The sequence below is a fragment of the Erpetoichthys calabaricus genome, chromosome 17, assembly GCF_900747795.2.
Source record: "Erpetoichthys calabaricus chromosome 17, fErpCal1.3, whole genome shotgun sequence".
In the NCBI taxonomy this organism is placed as follows: Eukaryota; Metazoa; Chordata; class Cladistia; order Polypteriformes; family Polypteridae; genus Erpetoichthys; species Erpetoichthys calabaricus.
Genome location: NC_041410.2, coordinates 28,262,802 through 28,281,913, shown reverse-complemented (window position 1 = coordinate 28,281,913; position 19,112 = coordinate 28,262,802). Strand labels below are relative to the sequence as shown.

General features: G+C 41.3%; 1 protein-coding gene across 1 annotated transcript in view; it reads right to left on the bottom strand.

Annotated features, from left to right (window-relative positions):
* The window catches only part of LOC114667706 (RNA-binding protein with multiple splicing 2-like), a 43,301-nt gene extending 25,278 nt beyond the window's left edge, over positions 1-18,023 (bottom strand). The window contains exon 1 of the mRNA XM_028823117.2: positions 17,625-18,023. Coding sequence (XP_028678950.1) covers positions 17,625-17,675 — 51 coding nt within the window. The 5' untranslated portion in view covers positions 17,676-18,023. The remainder of the gene's footprint in view (positions 1-17,624) is intronic.
* Positions 18,024-19,112: the final 1,089 nt, after the last annotated feature.

Here is a 19,112-nt window from a genome sequence, read left to right as displayed (position 1 = left end):
CCAATTATTATTACTTTTCTAGCCAAAAGGAAGAGTATCAAGCATTGACACCTTGTAAAGTTCTATACTATAGAGATACTACAAAAAGTAGTTAACCACTGTGCCCAGGATTGAAAAAGAATTTAATGAAGACCAACCATTTTGTTTATAAAGCATTAGCAATAAAATCAAAAAGCAGTCTCCATCAGGCATTCAAAAGCTAGGGACAGCAGAATGAGGCCCAAAAATAATCAAACTCTACTGATCTGCCATTTCATCAGAACTGGGCACATGAAAAGTTTGTTTCAACAGGAATGCTTTCAGACAAGCAATGAAATCCACAGAATGGGTAGGGTGTGGGAACAGCATTCCAGTCAGGATACTGAAGACCCGGTTGGCCGAGTAGATCATGCTACGGCCTCACTTTAGATGTACTAATATACTCTGCTTACAAAAACACAAATCCACCCAATCATGGAATCGAGGAGGATAGTGTCAGGCGGCACTTGGTAGGGCAGTGTTTTCATTCATAACGTTTAATGCTGTTGCAAGTCTAACCAATGGGTTAGAGAGATGGAGGAATGGAATTAGTCTCTTTACATCAATTGCTGCCGATGCACCTTATGGAGGACCTTTGGGCTTCTTTAGTGGTCACTGCAGCCGTGTCACTTCAAGGACGACATTTGTCAACACTTCATCCTTTCGCATCCAATACATATTGCTTAGCTCCACTGCACTCTACTCATCCAATGTTGCAGGAAACCCACATGCTACACTATCCCCAGGCCAGGGTCCACCATCCGAGGCTCACCGAATCCTGCACATCCCTACTGCCACCAGTCAGACAGCTGGGTGTATTGATGGTTTCACAATCACAACATGGAGCAGGCAGAGCAACAAGTCCAACTTCTTTGCTTTTGGGGCCACTTGGAACACCACCCAAGATGGCATATACTGTATGCTGCTAAACACCAGGCCAAGTTATGACTCACCTTAAGATCATAAAAGCAAGAGGCCTAAAAAGCTACACACTTTCCAACTTGTGCCCCATGAATCAAGCCTCCCAGTCATCTCTTCTGCACACAACACTACAGCCCCTCCATCTAGCTTGTGTCATCTTCCCATTACGGTGAAAACAACCTCTACCATCATAGCTTGCCTTAATAGCCAATGTCTGGATGGTGAAGCATCCAATTTTTTAGGGAGTTTGTGGTCAGATGGCTGGTTGCACTTCATTTCCAAGCACAAAGGATACATTGTGGGGGTAGTGAAGCCTGCATTGCAACTCCTGTGGAATAAGTGCATCATCTCGGGGTTTAAGGGCAGGGTAACAAATGTGCTTTACCTCCGGTGGAATTAGTTGATGCACCAGCCCTGAGAAGAGTGGCAAAGTTGACCAAACTGTTGCAATTATACAGTTAAACATGATGGTGAACTGTACCATTACTAGATCATCCCAGGCCAAGTAGAACCTACTTGATATTCTGGGAGAATTTAGCAACCCTACAACTTCACCAATCAGAACTTAAGCTAAATTGGTTAGCTAGCCAGCCATGCATTTATCCCCTCCATGTGTAATGCAGGATCAAATTAAAAAAATTGTTAGCATTGAGACCTCAGGTGTAGCCCATAAGACCTCTGGAGTCAAATGCTTGCAGTTCTAAAAAGTTCAGGGTCTAGCCAGAAGATGAGGACTTGCTCAAATCACACTACATGGCCAGAAAAAAAAAAAAAATGTGGACACCTCTAAATGGAGTTCAGGTGTTTCAGCCTCCCACATTGCGCTTGGTTTTATGTACCCAACAACATTGTCCACGGAGATGAAATGACTAGGAGCTCTTCAGTGCAACCCATTCTCCTGCCAGAGACTTTATACAGGGCATGGTCATAGGATGCTATGAGTAAGTGTATGACATTCCTGCTCTGATGCAGCTGACCAGGGCAGAATAAGTGCTATTACTGTGAAATAGAAGCAGCGGAATGACAACAGCTCAGCCATGAAGTGGTCAACCACCCAAATTCAGAATGGGGCTGCTGAGCACTGAAGTGCATAGCAGGAAATAAAAAGGCTGCATATCTGTTGTGTCACTCAGCTCTGAAGTGCCTTTAGAAGCAACATTAGCACAGAAATGTGCAACGGGAGCATCATGAAAGCTTCCAAAGCCGAGTAGCTGCACACAAGCTCAAGATCACCACATGCAATACCAACCAACCATCAACTGGAGTTGTGTAAAGCACATCCCCAATTATTCATGCTTCAGAGTCCAATGGTGTGTACGAGGGGGGGAAATTCTCTGGAGTGATGAATCACACTTCCGCATTTTGTCCATCAGACTGCCAGATGGTGATTTGGCAGATGCCAGAACACTACCTTCTAGAGTGTATAGTGTATTGTAACATTTGGTGGAGGAGGCTAATGGTTTCAGCAGTTATTTTAGGATTTGGGCTAGAGATCTTCATTTCAGTGAAGGATACCATTAATGCCGAAACACACCAAGACTTTCCTCAAATTTGAAAGTGCATAAAATTGTCTAGTTTGGGGAAGACCCTTCGCCGTTCCAGTATTGCAGCACCCTTGTATACAAAGCCATAAAAGACATGAAAGTCTAGTGGCCTGCTAAGTGCCAGGACCTCAACTCTACCTTGGAGATGAACTGGAACACTAACTGCAAGTCATGTCTTCTCATCCAACATCACTACTGTACATCCAAAATACTCTTTTGGCTGAATGGCCACAAATTCCCACAGACATGCCAAATATCTTTTGGAAAGCCTTCCCAGAGGACCAACTCCATATTAAAAAAAGGTCCATGGATTTAATTTGGGATGTCAAACAAGATCTAGGCGGGGATGGACAGGAATTCAGAAAACCTTTGATTGTATTGTATAGTGTACATGAGGAATGAGAAAACTCCTACACCATCCATGGGGTGGAAACTTGCTCACAGCCAGCTACCAGTAATGGTCCTACAACACTAAGTAACTGCCAACCTACAGGCACAAACAACCCAAAACAGAAAGCAACTCTGGATATTCTGAAAAGTATTGTATATCGAAATATATTCATGGACACAAAATTCAGTATGGCAACAGGTGGTCTTGTACATATTGTCATCAATTTCAACAGGCTGCAATCTGTTGTGCCTCAAAGAAATTGCATCGTCTACAGTAGGCTACTCTTTACCTTTAAAAAGGTGCCAAGGCACCCAGGCAGAGAGGTCATGAACTTAAGCACCGGACATTTAACAGTATAATAAATAAAAACCTCATTTATAAGAATTAGACATCCATATTTGTGTCCAGTCATGAAATACTGCTGTTCATAGAGGCAAAGATGGCATGACAAGCAGCCATATCAAGATGCTCTTTAGCAACAGTATATCAAATTTAGCCACATAGTTCAAAGCACACTTATAGAAAATTCAGGATGGCACAGCCCACAGTCAACACCGACAACATACAAGCTTTAAGGACCAGTAATGGTTAGAGTTGGGACTGAAGTGAAGCTGAAGGAAACGTGGCCACATCACTTTGTAGTGTCCTGTTCTCTTAAGAGAAGTACAATGAAATGTCAATTGGCCACCGTGTTGGGCAGACTGGACAACCAAGAGTGAGGCAGGTCACAGAGTGGTTTCTTTCAAGTCCTGGAAGCCCCTATGGTTGTGAAACTGGTTGGCCCAAAAAAAACTTCAGTCTCCGACAAGCCGATGGTGACCAACATTTGAAAACAGGAGAAAGTCCACAGAAACACTACTTGTGTCAGATAATCTATGAAGTCATGCAGCTGTACCTCCACAATGTCTCAGACATTTTAATAAAACCGTGAAATACGTCACTTCCATTTTTAGCTCACGAGTGGATTTTCCAGAATGCGCTCAGACGAACGAACATTTGAATTGATGAAATGCCTCCCCAGCTCTTTTGTTGGTCACAAGTACAGTCCACTGACAGCTTATTCATTGGTTAACCATATTCACAGGATAGTGCAAAGTTCAACAAAAGACATGTAAAACTAGAGATTAGAAAAAAAAAAAATTAAAAGCGAGTGAACACTATAATACGCCTCAGACTTGAGGATCAAGAGGCTTCAAAACAAACAGAAGGTCACGTCATCCATGCGGTTTCACACACTAAATCCTGAGGTATTCCAGCTGCAGATAGGGACACCAATGTAGTGAGGGGAGGGGGAGGGGTCTACAATTCAAATACTTCTTTGCATTAGAGCACATTCAATTTTAGTTCAAGAGAAGGTTCCAGAAGAGACTTCATATTCTGGCAGAAGTACTCGTTTGATTACAAAATGTCTGTCCAATGTTGAACAGCAAACATTCTCCATTCTGTACAAAAATATGCAATTAAAAAAAAAAAAAAAAAATTTCTCGGCCACCTCTATAAACTATTGGAGGGAGTAAGAAACTGGTTTTGGGTTGAGCATTCCTTAAGTTGGATATTTCTTGAATTTGGAGTAGTAGTGTGATGAAATTTACAAATTTGTTTTAAGGGGAAAAATCCTGCTCAGTTATTTACTTTCCTGTGAAACTTGCCATAAATGTACTGCAATATCTAATGGAGTAGACACCAGAGAAGAACAACACTGAATGTTGAAAGGCTGTGGATACTCCAGTGTCCAACTAGTCTGATCATGAACTTAAATGCAAGAACACCTGGGGGGTGTGGGGGGGACGTGGGGAAACAAAAAACACACCACACACAAAAATGGACTGCCATAAAAATAGAATTTAGCCCTGTCAGTTGAAACAAAAAAAAAATCCTTGTGACATTTTATTACAAAGACCCAGTGCCAACACAACATGGGAACTGACCATTTTAAAGAAGACATTTCAATTAAAAACAGTCAGTTGGGCTAAAAACCCCACAGCAGGCCTCCAGTTCTGAATAGAGAACTGCTGTATTAGATGGCGGCAATTTAAGTGCAACCTGATAAGAGTAAATAAAGAAGTACAAAAGCAGCAAGTAAACAACAGATTTAAAACTAGTTCTGGAAAAATGAAGAGCTTTGGAAGAGACTGGCAAGTGTCAGTTTTCTATAGCAAGATTATATCATTGTTGGCTTCAACTCTGCACCTATCAGAAGGGTAAAGGTGTATGGAGGAGAAAAACAAAAAGACCCCTTACCCTGGTCTTTAGCGCTCTTCTTCCTTGGACGCTGAAGCATTTTCAAACATTATTCGCATTAGACATCTGCTGTAGCTGTACAGAAATGAAGTGCAAAAGAAGAAAAAAAAAAAAAGCAGTCGAGTAGGATTGAGGATTGAAGAGTGGGGCGAGTAAACGGTGTGACAGAGTGCAGGTTGTGCTTGGGTAACAAAGCAAGTGTGCGACGTGTTTAAAGAGATGAATGACTGTAGCATTTCCCAAATTCTGCTCTGTTCCAGACTGCATATTACAAAGAGCAGTGGACAGTCCAATGATCTGCCAGAAAGCAAAAACCAACCTTTTCCAAAAAAAAAAAAAAAAAAAAAAAAAAAAAAAAAAAAGCCCACCCCAACCCTTAAATTAAACCACGAGGGTCTGTGACACAAACAATCACCTAAGCAAGTTGTAAGACCCAAAATGCAGTTGTCCAAGTTCAGCTATTAACCAGCTGACATGTTTTGCAGTCTTAGACACGGAGGACTTTTACCAAGTAATATCTACTTAACCATTTTCCAATGAAGAAACCTGCATGGTGGGAAACAAAGCAAAACACAAACCGGATGTTAGGTGCTGAACTGATGAAAATACCAAACTAGTTACAGTAAGGAGCACACAGGCAGGCGGTGTCTCATAGGACATGTTGCCAACACCATGGTTCTAATATTTAAAATGTTTGAAGACGTGAATACAAAAGTCACTAAATTGGTATAAAAGCGGGTTTGGGGGAATGAAGTTGGTGGAAATCCTTCAGTCCACCAAGGGTTTTTGCCGAACAGTGTCAGATTCAAGAGGGGCACTAAACCAATTACCTGGAGATCCACCAGAAATCATTTGAAGGCTATTAAAAGGTTGCAATCCTTTTTGCTAGATTCATAAAACAGGAGCATCTCACCTTCCCTATGCAAAGGAAAATTCAGACTGAAATCCTGTTAACCAAATTTTTCCTGTGGTGTTACTTGCTAGTACCATTATAATGCACTGGAGGGCAGTACAGAGCAACACTGTATACCACTGGATGCCCATGGTATTCTGTAATGGGGTGGTCCATATGAAGTGGAAACAAATGAAATGCAAAAAATACTAAGGTGGGGTCAAATGTGGTCAGAATAATGTCCATCCATCTTTTCCAGAGTAGGATTGTGGGAAGCTGGAGCCTAGCAATGGGCACAAGGCAGGAACAAATCAAATGAAGACACCATGACAATGGTCTGTTTTCCAGCTCTGACTTGGTATTGGCCAAATTAATAAAAAAAAAAAAAAAAAAAAAAAAAGCTTCATGACATCCAACATTCACTCTAAGTTCAGAAAGCCTTGGTAGTAGAATTGAGAGGTCTCAAGAATTCACTCACACAAAGTGGTTCACATGTTCCCTGATCAACAAGGCCCCGCAACAGGTTTGCGCCACTGCCTGACCACAACTCCATTTTCCATTAGTAAGCTACTTATAAAACCCTTAACATGCAACAATTTAAACCTGACAATGTCCATCCACTCTTAAAAATGATTCAACTTTCAACATCAGATTCACCCACAATTATGCAAAATTAAACACTGGACAGTAAGAGGAAGTGCAAAACCAGAAGATGTAGCAACATGGAAGTGTTAAAGACATTCTACTGAACGGAAATGTAAAGCTGGAGCGATTTCAACTTCATTCTCTTTAAATGGCAGAGTCTGATGTACATGGAATGGTGAAGACCAAGCTTGACCTGCAGTTCCCACTGCAAGGATGCAGCAATTGCTACCAACATGGAAGCAGGTATATGGACAGAAGTACAGAATACTAAAATCTCAGTTCTCCCAAAATCAACTATGAAAATCCCAGCTTTTGATAAATTATCACATCAAAATAGCAAGTTTCTGTGTGGGTCTCCTGCCAGCATAACCCACAAGGTTTGCTAGCATAGGGACAGGGGCCATTTACTACATCTTTTGACCAAGGCAACAGACATGCAAGTTCTATGTGGATTTCTTCACTAGGGTGGACGTTATTAAAAAGGGAAAGGCTACACAAACGGCAACCTTTGACATCTTGTACTCCTCAAGAGAAGCTCTGCTGACTAGAATAATAGTCACCAAAGAGACATAGCAGCAGTAGAGAAAATGCAAAGAGCAGAGCTACTAGGGCAGATTCTGGGAAAGTGGTAGGAGTTAAGAGGAGAAAGAAGGAGACGAACTTTCAATTTATGCAAAATGAAATGGAGGGGACATACTGAAGAGTTTTTTTTTTTTTTTTTTTTAAATAAAGTAGAAGCAGGGATCCTGCATACTAACACCCTTTTATAATTTAAAAAGGCCACAGATGGAAACCAAAGGGTAAATTTCACATAATAGTGAGAAAGTCCCTTTACATGAAAAGGAGCTTTTTAGATGGGAGAAGTTTAGGGACCTTAATCTCATCTTTGGCAAAATGGAAGATGTAGGTGAAGAGGACTGCAGTGCCTGAATGGCCTGTACTTGTCACAATGTTGGGAGCAGCTAGATCAGCTTTCGATTCCAGTTTGTTGAACATTAGATTCTAGTAACATTAAAATTGTTTTTTAAAAGTTCATTTTCCTATATTTTTGACCCAACAGGGCTGTAGAGAATGTACCCACTCTATCTGTGAAAATTCCAATCAAATAAGAATAAAGCACACAGGCCAAACAACTTTACACCCCACCCAGTAAACCGTTTTCCACCTACATACAGGCATCCATCCACATGCCCCATAGTGTTCATATGGATGAACATGAGACTCTGAAGTGTCCAGTATCCGAGCCCAAGACACAGCAGCAAGGAGCACACAGCATTTTTTGCTATTTCATATAACTACCTTGATTAGGCAATTATGTCATTCACTGCACCACACCGACTATTTTCCTTTAGCTAAATCAGCTGATATTGGCCAAGATTAAAATATACAAACTTTCGAGGCAACTTGGGCCCCTTCAGGCAAGATGTGTTGACTTCTCACTACATTCATAATGGCTAACCCAGTACAACATCCTAGTACTAAAGTCATCTAATGCTTCTCCGATGATCTTTGTAACCTTCACCAACCTCCAGCCCTTACCTGGAATGGTTAGCATGTTCATGATGCAGTCAATTACTAGGATGAGTAAGTCAATTCCTAGGAGGCTAACCATGAAATACTTTCAGTTCCAATATAGAGTGTAATTCTAGGATGCCACAGATTTCATGGATTATCATCTAAATGTGTGCTTGTGACAGGCCTTTAGTATAATTTATACACAAATGCATGCAACTTGAAAATTGCTGTGGTCAAGGTAAAGCAGCATGAAAGTCGGGGAAGGCAAACTGACCCACCAACCCAGTTTTAGGTGACAAATGGAAAAAACCACAAGAGTACACCACCACCCCTCCCAATACTAAAAAGTATTACAGTATGAGAAGAGAGACATTGAAACTAATCTTTCGAAAACCTATACTTCATGGGAGAAAAGCACGAAACCTGAAAACTGACACTGCAAAAAAAAAAAAAAAAAACCAACAACATTTAGGAGAGGACAGTAAATCCGAGATGCAAGGAGGAAGACTGAGATGGCACAAAGGAGAACAGCAGGCCATAAAGGATAATCATGTTGGGGGGAGACGGGGACCAGAGAATCTGGCAGACTGCCATGCCTACTAATCCAGTTGACATGACTGTTTTAAAATTGGGCTGCGTTAAAAAGTGGCTGCCTTAGACTTAAGTCAGGCGTAGCATACAGACAACAAGATGGGGCGGCAGAGGCAGACAGATTAAAATAAGATCGAGAAATGCCAGCATCCAAACTAGCAGAAAGCAAGACACTTTCTGCACTGCAGCCGACTATTTAATAGACATTTTTACTGGTGGGGAGGGAAATTCAAAACAAGCCATTACATATCACATGAACTATGAAGAACTCTTAAGCCAGTTACACTTCCATCTCCATAGCGGAGAGACAAATTCAACCCCCATCACAAGAAACAGCAGATAACGGTTTCAACCAATAAAAAGTACCAGGTTTATCTGGGGGTCAGCAAGACAACACTCTTGAGAAGAAACAGACTGCAGATAAGAGCTGGGAGGTCCTGCTGAAGCCCCTGGTCAGGTTGCTTTTCAATTGACGTCAATATGAGATGGGAGGAGACTGAAAAGAAACCCACACAGTAACCTATTAAAAATGACAAGGATCTGTAGAAACTCCAGTTAAGGAGGAGGAGGAGGAGGCGGCGGCGGCAGCAACGTCAAGACGGAATGTTTTTATAAACAGCCCACAAGACAGTTGATGGCTAATCTCCCACAAATGTGTTTAGAGAAACACTGCAGGAATTTACTCTGCTTTCTAAAAATGGTTTTAGAAATGCATCCTGGGGTAACTGAAGGGGTGAAAATAAAAACTTGTTTGCTACAAGTGAATTTGAGAATGGACAAGAAAAGAAAAACAAAGCCTTTGGGAAGGCCAAATCATTTCAGTTTCTGTATTTAAGCTTATATGGCCATTTAACACAAACAATTCATGTCCCAAGAGGGATTGCCTGCAAAGAATGCAGAGCAAGTATATAAATTTATATTCTAACTAGGGAGACCAAAGAGTTTCAAAATCAAGTGTCCTACTTGAACAAGATGACAATATTCAGTTTTTTTAAAAACCCGTTAGGGTTGTAAGGGACTAGAGCCCACCTCAGCAGGAACTGGCAAAAGGCAGGCCATTACAGGGTACTACCACTTCTACCAGTTCAATGTGGAGAGCTAAAGTGTTATTTGGGACTGGAGTACTAGGAACTTCAGGCCTCTAAGGGTCTAGGCCCAACAGTCGATATAGATGACAGACCGGCACCATCACTTTCATACTGAAAGTGAAGGATTCAGAGTTAATAAACCTACTAGTACCCTCCATCGCTATATCTAGAGCGCCTAATGTCCATATCCTGGTGTAATGTCATCTGGCATCCACAAACTGTCTTATGAAAGGCAAGTGGCCGGAGTATGATAATCGGCCAGTGTTCACAACAGGAGTCAAAAGTCTGACAAAGAAAAGCAACAAGACACAAAGTAGGGATGCAAGGCATACCCGGTGAGCAGAGGTTAATAAATACACAACATGAAGCAGACCGACTTGCAAATTGTACCATTAAGCCAGTTTTAATAAACGGGTATTGTGCTATGCTAGCAATTTAATAATTGAACACATGTGAATCACAGCCAGTTAAGCATTAATGGAAAAAGCACTTCAACTTTGATTAGAATGGCTAGAGTGATGACGTGCGTTACTAGGAACTGCAGAAGAGTTTGCTTACAGTACAGTATATGGTTCTGTACTTAATCAGGGTCTTAGGGAGCAGGTGCCTATCTTCGTACCAACTTAACAGGGCACCGATCTCACAGGATCAAGACAAAGCCACCTCTTTGGCTGTACAGGGCCAACTCACAGTCAGTCTTAGACACTTCTTTGGGATATGGGAATAAAGCCCTCACCAACCTGGAGAAAGACTCTGGTGTGCAAAACATACCTCCTCTCAGATTGGAGGTGTTCTTTATAGATTTTAGAATACAGCAACATAATTGCTCTCATATCCAATTTGAAAGATATTAAAAGAAAAAACCCTATTGGAGAAAATAAATTCACAATCATTTACACTTTAGGACGGGATTACACAGTTTTAAAATTTATAAAAAAAGTCATTTTGTAGGCCTCCACAACCTTATGCAGTAGTCCTATGATGGTGTTCCACAGTGGAATGACTAACAGCCTCACTCCAGTTTCCATCTCAAATAACCCTAAAAACCCAATAACTTGTCTCAGTAGAACATTCAGTCCAACAAGCTCATCTGTTTAGCCAACAATAAAGCTGTCCCATTCTTATCCAGGCAACTCCTAAAGGTCAAGCTTTCTGCTTCAACTCTACGACTAGCTCAGTTGTGGGAATCTTAAAGTGCTTCCTGAATTCAGTACATGCTTTACCTGGTGAAGGCTATGGATGGATCAACCCAACTTTGGTGGCGTTTAAAATGTATTTTTACCGAAATACACTCTTCAGGACAATAAAAATGCAGCTAACCTAAATAAATTGCTGGCCATTCTGAAGGAAACTGATGGAAGGCAAACAGTGTGTGTAGCAAACACTGGATATTGGGTTATTTGTACCTCAACTAACAAACACCGCTTTTCAGTATGAAATATGCTTCAGAATTTTTTTTGTGCCATAAAATCTTCTCAAAACTACATTGTTCACTAAAAACCAATACCTCACAGAAAAACATCTGAGGCAGAAAATTCAGAATCAGAATCCCTTTTTTGCCAACATGTGAAACACACCAGAATTGACTTTGGTTAGGTGCAAAACATGGAATGCAAGGACATAACCAACTCAAGAGAAAACAATTTCAACCCACCATTAACCGGACACTGCAAACCAATATACAAAATTTCCTGAACAAAAAAACCTTTCAAAACTTCGTTAGAAAAACCTATTCAAAAATACAGATAACAGGGACAGTATTTACAAACAACCAGCCCAGTTATGTTGTAAAAAACAGCAGTAACCCAATGCAAGTTTTAGGATCCAAATAATTGGAGGCAGTGGAGATGGCGTGTAGTTCAGGTTGCAATAGACCTGTGCCTCCTCTGTGATGGCACTTTAGGAGATGGCTGCTGGGGTGTGTATGGTCAGCTGCAATCTTTCCTGTTCGCTTTGTTGTCCTGCTCCACTGACAGACTGAGAAGATCGTTCCTCCCCCAAACTATGCGACTCTTCAGTTCCACCCAGGGGGGTGGATGTTAACATTATACAAAGTTATTGTCCGTTTTTACCTGCATTGTTATCAATCTTTAATATTGTTTTTTTGTATCAGTATGCTGCTGCTGGAGTATGTGAATGTCCCCCTGGGATTAATAAAGAATCTATCTTGTTAGCTTTGGCAATGAACAGATCTTTTAATGTTGGGAAACAGTCAAGGATTTTCTCAGAACAAATTTGCTGCAACAGTCTTAGAAAGTGAGGAGGCAGGCAGAAAGAAACCAAACTGATGAAGGTTCACCACACACACCACAATATACACCTTGATAAGCCAAGCTTCTTAAGCCAGTGGCTTTCGATGGAGGTGTTGTGCTTGACCCATTTTAACATATTAGGGAAAGTGGACCCCCTGGAATATAAAATGACTGGACCACAGACAGTCTGCCCATTAATTTGCAAAGGTGGACAGTTAGTGACTGGTCAGTGGAAATCATTCCTCATTTCCACTTTAACTCTTAAGACAGATGTGGACTTCTGTCAACACACAGGGTTGAGGGAGATCATCAGCTGTAAAGTCTACAAAACTTGTCATTAGGTTATAGGTAGACTCTCTTTGCTAGGAGAAATGACAGGACATTGAATCCCTGCGTTGACGTGAGTAGTATCAAGTAAACATCTAGAATGGCATCGACATCTGACGAGACAGCGAGGCGAACGCGCAACGCAAAATACTCACTGGACGAAAATCTGCGTATATTTTATTTGAATTGGACTCTCTTTGATAGGAAGACACGTCCTTATCAGAAACGAGACCCATTACGGTTGCGTTATTTGCAAACTTTAGGATTTTTACAGGATTTGCCCATGGATCTATAATCCTGTGCATAAAATGAAAAAACAGGAGGGGGTGAAAGAATAGCCTTGGGGGAACATATGCTAATTGACATTGGATCTGACAAACAAGAGCCCAGTTTCACATATTGCTTCTTACTGGTCAAGAAGCTTGTAGTACTAGGGTGTTGTATTGTGTTAGCCATTATGAATGTAGTGAGAACAAAAAAATTACAATATGCAAGCTTTTGAGGCAACTCAGGCCCCTTCTTCAGCCAAACATCTTTCCTAAGACAAGAACGAGTTGCCTCGAAAGCTCGCATATTGTAATCTCTTTATTTAGCAAATAAAAGGTGTCATTTAACTACTTCTCACTACGGTCAAGGAGCTTTTAATTCACTGGCAGACACCATAGGCTACACCCAACGAGGATTTTACTCTGAAGCCATTTCGGAACAATGGTATTGAAGGCTGAGCAGAAATCCATAAGACCCTTACATAGGTGTTAAGCAAGTCCAGGTGCTAAAGAATGTAATGGAGACATTAACTGCACCCTCCATTGAACGAATTGCCCTATATGCAAACTGAAGTGGATCAACTTCAGAAGCAGACCCTGCACCACTTTTTGGTTCTTTCGGGGTTAGACTGGCACTTTACCAGCTAGGCTTGGAGGGTGTGTTTGAAAATGTAATGAAATGCTGATATATCTAGGATGGAGTGGTCAACAGATTGGTGGAGTGGCCCAGTACTGCCTCCTTCCAGGCCATCTGCAGGGGACCATGTGCTCAACACAAATTCATTTCACCATACTGTAAACTGGTCAACAAACACTTGCTGAAGTAAAAGCTTATAAAAGCCATTACCCCAGATTGCATTATGAATAAATCAACACATGCAAGAGAGCAAGTGTAAGGAGGAAAAGACAACTGGAGACATCAAGTAAAAGGAACTGGGGCGTAAACATTAGATTTGCAAACCGTGTTTAGACCGCCAACTACTGAGGGAGTGCAGCCTGTAGAGAACTCCGCACCCTCGTGTACTTACAGCTGGCTAAATGCTGTATAGCCCATAGAAAGTGACCTTGAGAAAGTGTGCAAGGAATGCCATGAACTAAAGTATGCACAAACACTAGGAATGAATATATATTTAAAAAAAGCAGTGGCATTGCCGAATAAGACACGAAGCAAAACGCCAAACACATTGGGTAGGGTAGTAGTAAGAAAAGCAGAAAACCAAGGCCGACAATGTGTGAATGCACTGGTGTCGTGATGTGTGACATTTGACCATTTTCTCTCCACATGGCCTAGTTATACCACACATGCAGACCTCCACAGACATCACTCCCATTCCTGCAAGTTTGGATCAGCAAGCTGACCTAACACTCACACAACACATTTCATCGAATGGCTGAGACCCCAGCAGCGCCGTAGGGCGATCCATCCAAATACGGACTTGGAAAAATTGGTATGGCCTTTTATGGTTTAAGGCAAGGCACAAGCACTTGTTTTGCAGTTCAGTTTTTACTGTGTAGTTGGAGTGCGAATTCTCCAGTTCAAACCACTTACATTCAGCAAAACAAATTTGTGGGTAAATTTCTGTTCAACAATTTCCTTCAAAAGCCTTGCGAAAAGGCACAAAAATGCAAATTCACAGCTTGTATTAAGTTACCATAAATAGGCAGCAGCGGCGGCCCTACAGTGAATCATGAAGTCCCGTAGGTTAATCTGTCAGTTTTATGATCTAACCCTGTGGTTCTCAGCATTCAGTTCTGAGGCCCCCTGTGGTTGCAAGCCCACCCTCCTCCAATCAATCTGTGTTACCTTTAGTTGATCTCATTGTTCAATTAGCAGACCCATTCCCCCTTTTATTGTGGATTTAGGCAAGTGCTGCAACACACTTAAGATACAGAACTCTTAAAATGTTTTAAGTGTAAAGGCTCACTTTAAATTCACCTTGTGTGGCGTTTGCTTTAACTGCATCAGAATACATGGAATTAAGTGAGAAGCAGAGCGGACACCAACACAAAAAGGAGTCAGAAAGGAGTAGAGATTTCAGCGTTATTAGGAAATAATTCTCTAAAGATCCAGAACTTTAAATATTGAAAAAAGAATAGGAGTTCTCCTCCATCTAACACCAACTCCTCCTTCATTCAGTAAAAAACACAGCATAACCAGATTGTAATTGCCAGGTACGTAAAAACACAAAAACTGGAAATAAGTTTGCTTAATTAGAGTAGGAGTCCATTTAAGAGAAGAAATGGGATGGGACAAGAACTACTGGGCACAGGAGCCCCCCAGGACTGAACACCGAGAACCAATGAGCCAACCACAAAAGCACAGCTCAACATTCTATATAACAGGATGGAGGACATCCCAACACAGCATTCTTGACCTTCGCTCCATCAAGGGAATTTGGGCCTCAGCTACACTCTTGAAATGTTTCCTTAATGGCACTGTGGTTCTTCATAGCTCCGTTGCTTGACCCAGCGCCATTTTATTCTGGTATGTGTTCTTTGCATATGAAGCTGCCACTCTGTTTTGAGATTTACTGGATGTATGCAGGGAGAGTCCTTTAAAAATCATGACATTGGCATGTGAATTTCCCATTGGGATTAATAAAGTATCTATCTATCTATCTATTTCAGAAATCTGTTACCATCGATTTGTGCCAATTCACTGTATATGGAGTGTTCCAGAAAGAACCCTTTATTTAGGTCTGTATCCCTCATATGGATAGATTTGTGAACCAAAAACTGGTTCCTCTATGGCAGGGGTGGGCAGATTCAGTCCTGGAGGGCCGCAGTGGCTGCAGGTTTTTGCTCCAATCCTGCTGCTTAATAAGAAGCACTTATTGCTCAAGAATCACTTTAGTTTCACTCGTTAAGATTTTGAACCCTTATTGCTCTTTAGTCTTAAACAGCTGTAGCCTTGGTTTTTAATTGCTCCTTATTAGCAATAAGATGCAAACAACAAAAGAAACCAGAATTTCTCCATTTAGCTTGTTTCCATTTACACCTTGTGTGTATTTATTATGCACCATTGGGTTTAATTAAATACTTGAAAGTGAAGAGAAAAAAGCGAAGCACTGAGAATAACTCGTCCGTTTTAGACTTCAAATCATTTGGATGATATCCTTAGAAAGGGGGAAAAAAAAAAAAAAAAAAAATCTAGGATACGAGAATGACTTGACATGGCAGAGTTAAAGCACTAGCAAGCCATGAAATTAAATAATTGACAAGGATTGTTTAAGCAACTGGGTTGAAACAAAAATCTGCAACCACTGTGGCCCTCCAGGACTGAATCTGCCCACCTGTGCTCTATGGCATCACTCTGTAGAACCACTCTGGCACCTTTATTTCTAAGGGCAGAGTATATGGCCTACCTGGAAACAATATCAAAATCCATAGCTCCATAAACTTCATATGGGCCCAAAGGGGTGCATATTGGCCTTGACTGTCAACATCCCTGTGGAGATCATTTAAATTGGGAAATTTTACAGTGGTGGCATTGAAAGCGTTCTTAAAACTGATGAAATATTCAGTCTGCTATGAGTAATGGATGCCAAGGGCCAACAATTGCTAGTTTGAAACTTTAGGAGACATACAGGCTTCTTAAAGTTTAAAGATCTTCACAAGCTCACTCAGACTCTTTTCACTCACAAGGCCATTAATATGGACATCCACCTTTGTAGTTGGCGCACGCCAGAGGTGTTCTCCAGAGCAATAGCATAGGGGAACCATTTTTGGTTCCCAAAAGACCCATCCAAGTGAAGGCTCCAGAAAGAACATTTACACCTTTAACAGGGTTTCATAAACATCAAAATGTTAAAAACTGATGGGTCCCCATTTTAAAAGGACTCTTGCTGCATACAACACAGGCCAAGTCCAGATCTTATTAATCAGTGCCCTGCTAGGTAGCCTAGCAATGTTTTGTCTTAGGAAGTTAAAGCACAAAAGAACCAACTTCACATACAAAGAAATCTTCTCAATGAAATTTTTAAAAGTTATGGTTGTTCCTTATAGAACCATTGCTTGACAAAGGAGTACAGTAGGCAGAAACTAAGCTTAGAGAGCAGGGCTCCTTCCATCTCAGATAAACTGAAAACAGATGTATAGAAATAATATACTACACTGGTTTAAAAAGACAAAAAACGCACAAATACACAGTTCGGGAATCTTAATCTAGTCCGCTGAAATGAAGGTACCCAAGTTAAATGGCTTGTAATTTCCAACCCATGCTGTGCATCTGTCCAGGACAAAATTTTTAAAGAGGGTTGCGTCTTGAGCCCCCAACCAACCACCATCGTTCGACCGAATAAAACGCAGCAATGTTCCCCGTAAAGCCGAAGAACAGCAAACCAATAAAAGCCCAAATGCAGAAACTTCCACGACAAAACACACGTCAAAAAAAAACGACAAATAAAATCGATTGAAGCCTCTTTTGGGCAGCTGCTATCGAGAATTAGGTTTCGTCCAACACCGTCAGTTTTGCAGACTTTGACTAACTGGAGCATTAAGCAGTTGCGTCACTCATTGAAGCTCGACCCTTCGGATGTTTCCAGTTACCGACCCTACTGTTGAATTACTGGGCAGCATCGAACCCAACAATACCCCGAAACTGTCGCGCACAAGGCATGAATCCAGCCGGGTGGAGTTGCCGGGGATCGTTAATTTTACTCACACGAACTCCGAAAGCACATCTGCCTCCCAAAGCGACGCGTTTTGCAGGGCGAGCGGTCCAACTTAAAGAAAAAGGAGAACAAGAAACAACCAAAACACCCGGACAAGCGGAGCACAGCTTCGTGGAGCGAAGCGGCAATATCGGGATATTACAGTGGTCTACAATGCAGTTGTAAAAGATTACGAAGATGACAGGAGTGTGACATTCCCAGGTGAAAGCACCTCCTGGAGTTTTCTTGAGACGCCCAATAAAGAAGCAGCCTATCCTTACCTCTTCTTCAACGCTGTTGCTTGGCTCAGCGTCAGACTTGATATTACTCATCGCGACTTCTCGGTACTTTCCGTCAAAAAAAAAAAAAAAAAAAAAAAAATCCTTGCCTGCTTTTTTTCCTTTTAATTAAATGTATAATTGAAGTTCCACGAGAGGGAAAAAAAGAACTTTAGTGCTGTTTCGTGAAAAAGGGTGCACAAGTGATAACAGTGCTTTATGTATCCCAGAAACGCATACAGAAGAAAAAAAAAAAAGGAAAAAGTGACAAAGTGGAAAGGTGCACTGTGAAGGTGAAAGAAGGGAAAAGAAGAGGCTTTATCCTCTTGATCCTTTACATCAAGCTTGTGTCAATTAAACGCCAATTGAGGGGGTAAAAATATCTCCAGTGTTGAGGGCTTGCCGCCGTTGTCTTCACTCCTTCTGCTTTTCAAATTGCCGATCAATTCAATTAAAGAAAAAAATCTATTGCCGTGACGTCTGCGATGGGACGCAGCTGGAGCTAGTCCCACCCCTTTCTAAAATGCATCACAATTGCCATGGAAACGTCCAGGGTGGGCCAGTTGAGTAGTCCCTCCAACTTTTTTTTTGTTTAATCTTTAATCATTTGGCATGCCGTACTTCTAAAGTAATGCTGACGTAAGGAGGACCCGCGCGCCTCTACATTATCGGCGTAATATAATTGCACGGTGTATTGGAATTTATAAATATAAGGGAAACAATTGTTCAAAATTAACCTATTTTAGCTAATCGAGGATTCTTTTTTCCTGTTTGAGGAGTTATATCCGAATAAACGAAAACAAAAAAGTTTCTTAGTTCCAGGTTTAAAAGCCGTGCAAACTGGAAATATTTCTGCATTCTGCTTGCACCGTAAATAAAAAAGTGTTTAAAGACATAGACATATCTAAACATTTTGTGAGGATATGTGATAATGTAAATTTCCTAGTATTATAAGTGTGTTCACACGCCGTCCATTATTGTGCATTTTTAATAATTTATTTAGTTCACCTTGGTGCCCGGATAATCGTGTAAACCGTTAAATCGATAGCGCCGAGGCGTCACCTGCCTGCGCTGCGCGCCCACGAGGTTGCTTTAATGCGCTTTGGCGGTCACTCCAAAAAACTGTCCGGCGGTAAACGAGTTTGGCTTGGTAGGCGAAGAGAATCGGCATAAGGGAACAGAAAATGGTCAACTAAAATAAAGTTAAGTACCGTGCTGCATCCGATACAGAAGACGAACTCTTGTGTGTCTTGTCATCTTTTACACGGGGCTCTAAAAAAAGACCCCTGGGCGCAAAGCACATTGAAATTAACGCAACGCTGACCACTGAAAGTCCGGTTAAAATGATTTTTGAATCGCGTGCGTCAAGACAAGCCACCTAACTTAAAAGTACTGACAACAGTTGGAGCAAATGCGCAGATTTTTTATACTACCCGATTATTTCGCAAATTCGGATCTGAAAAAGCTGACCAATATCCTACAAAGAAACGC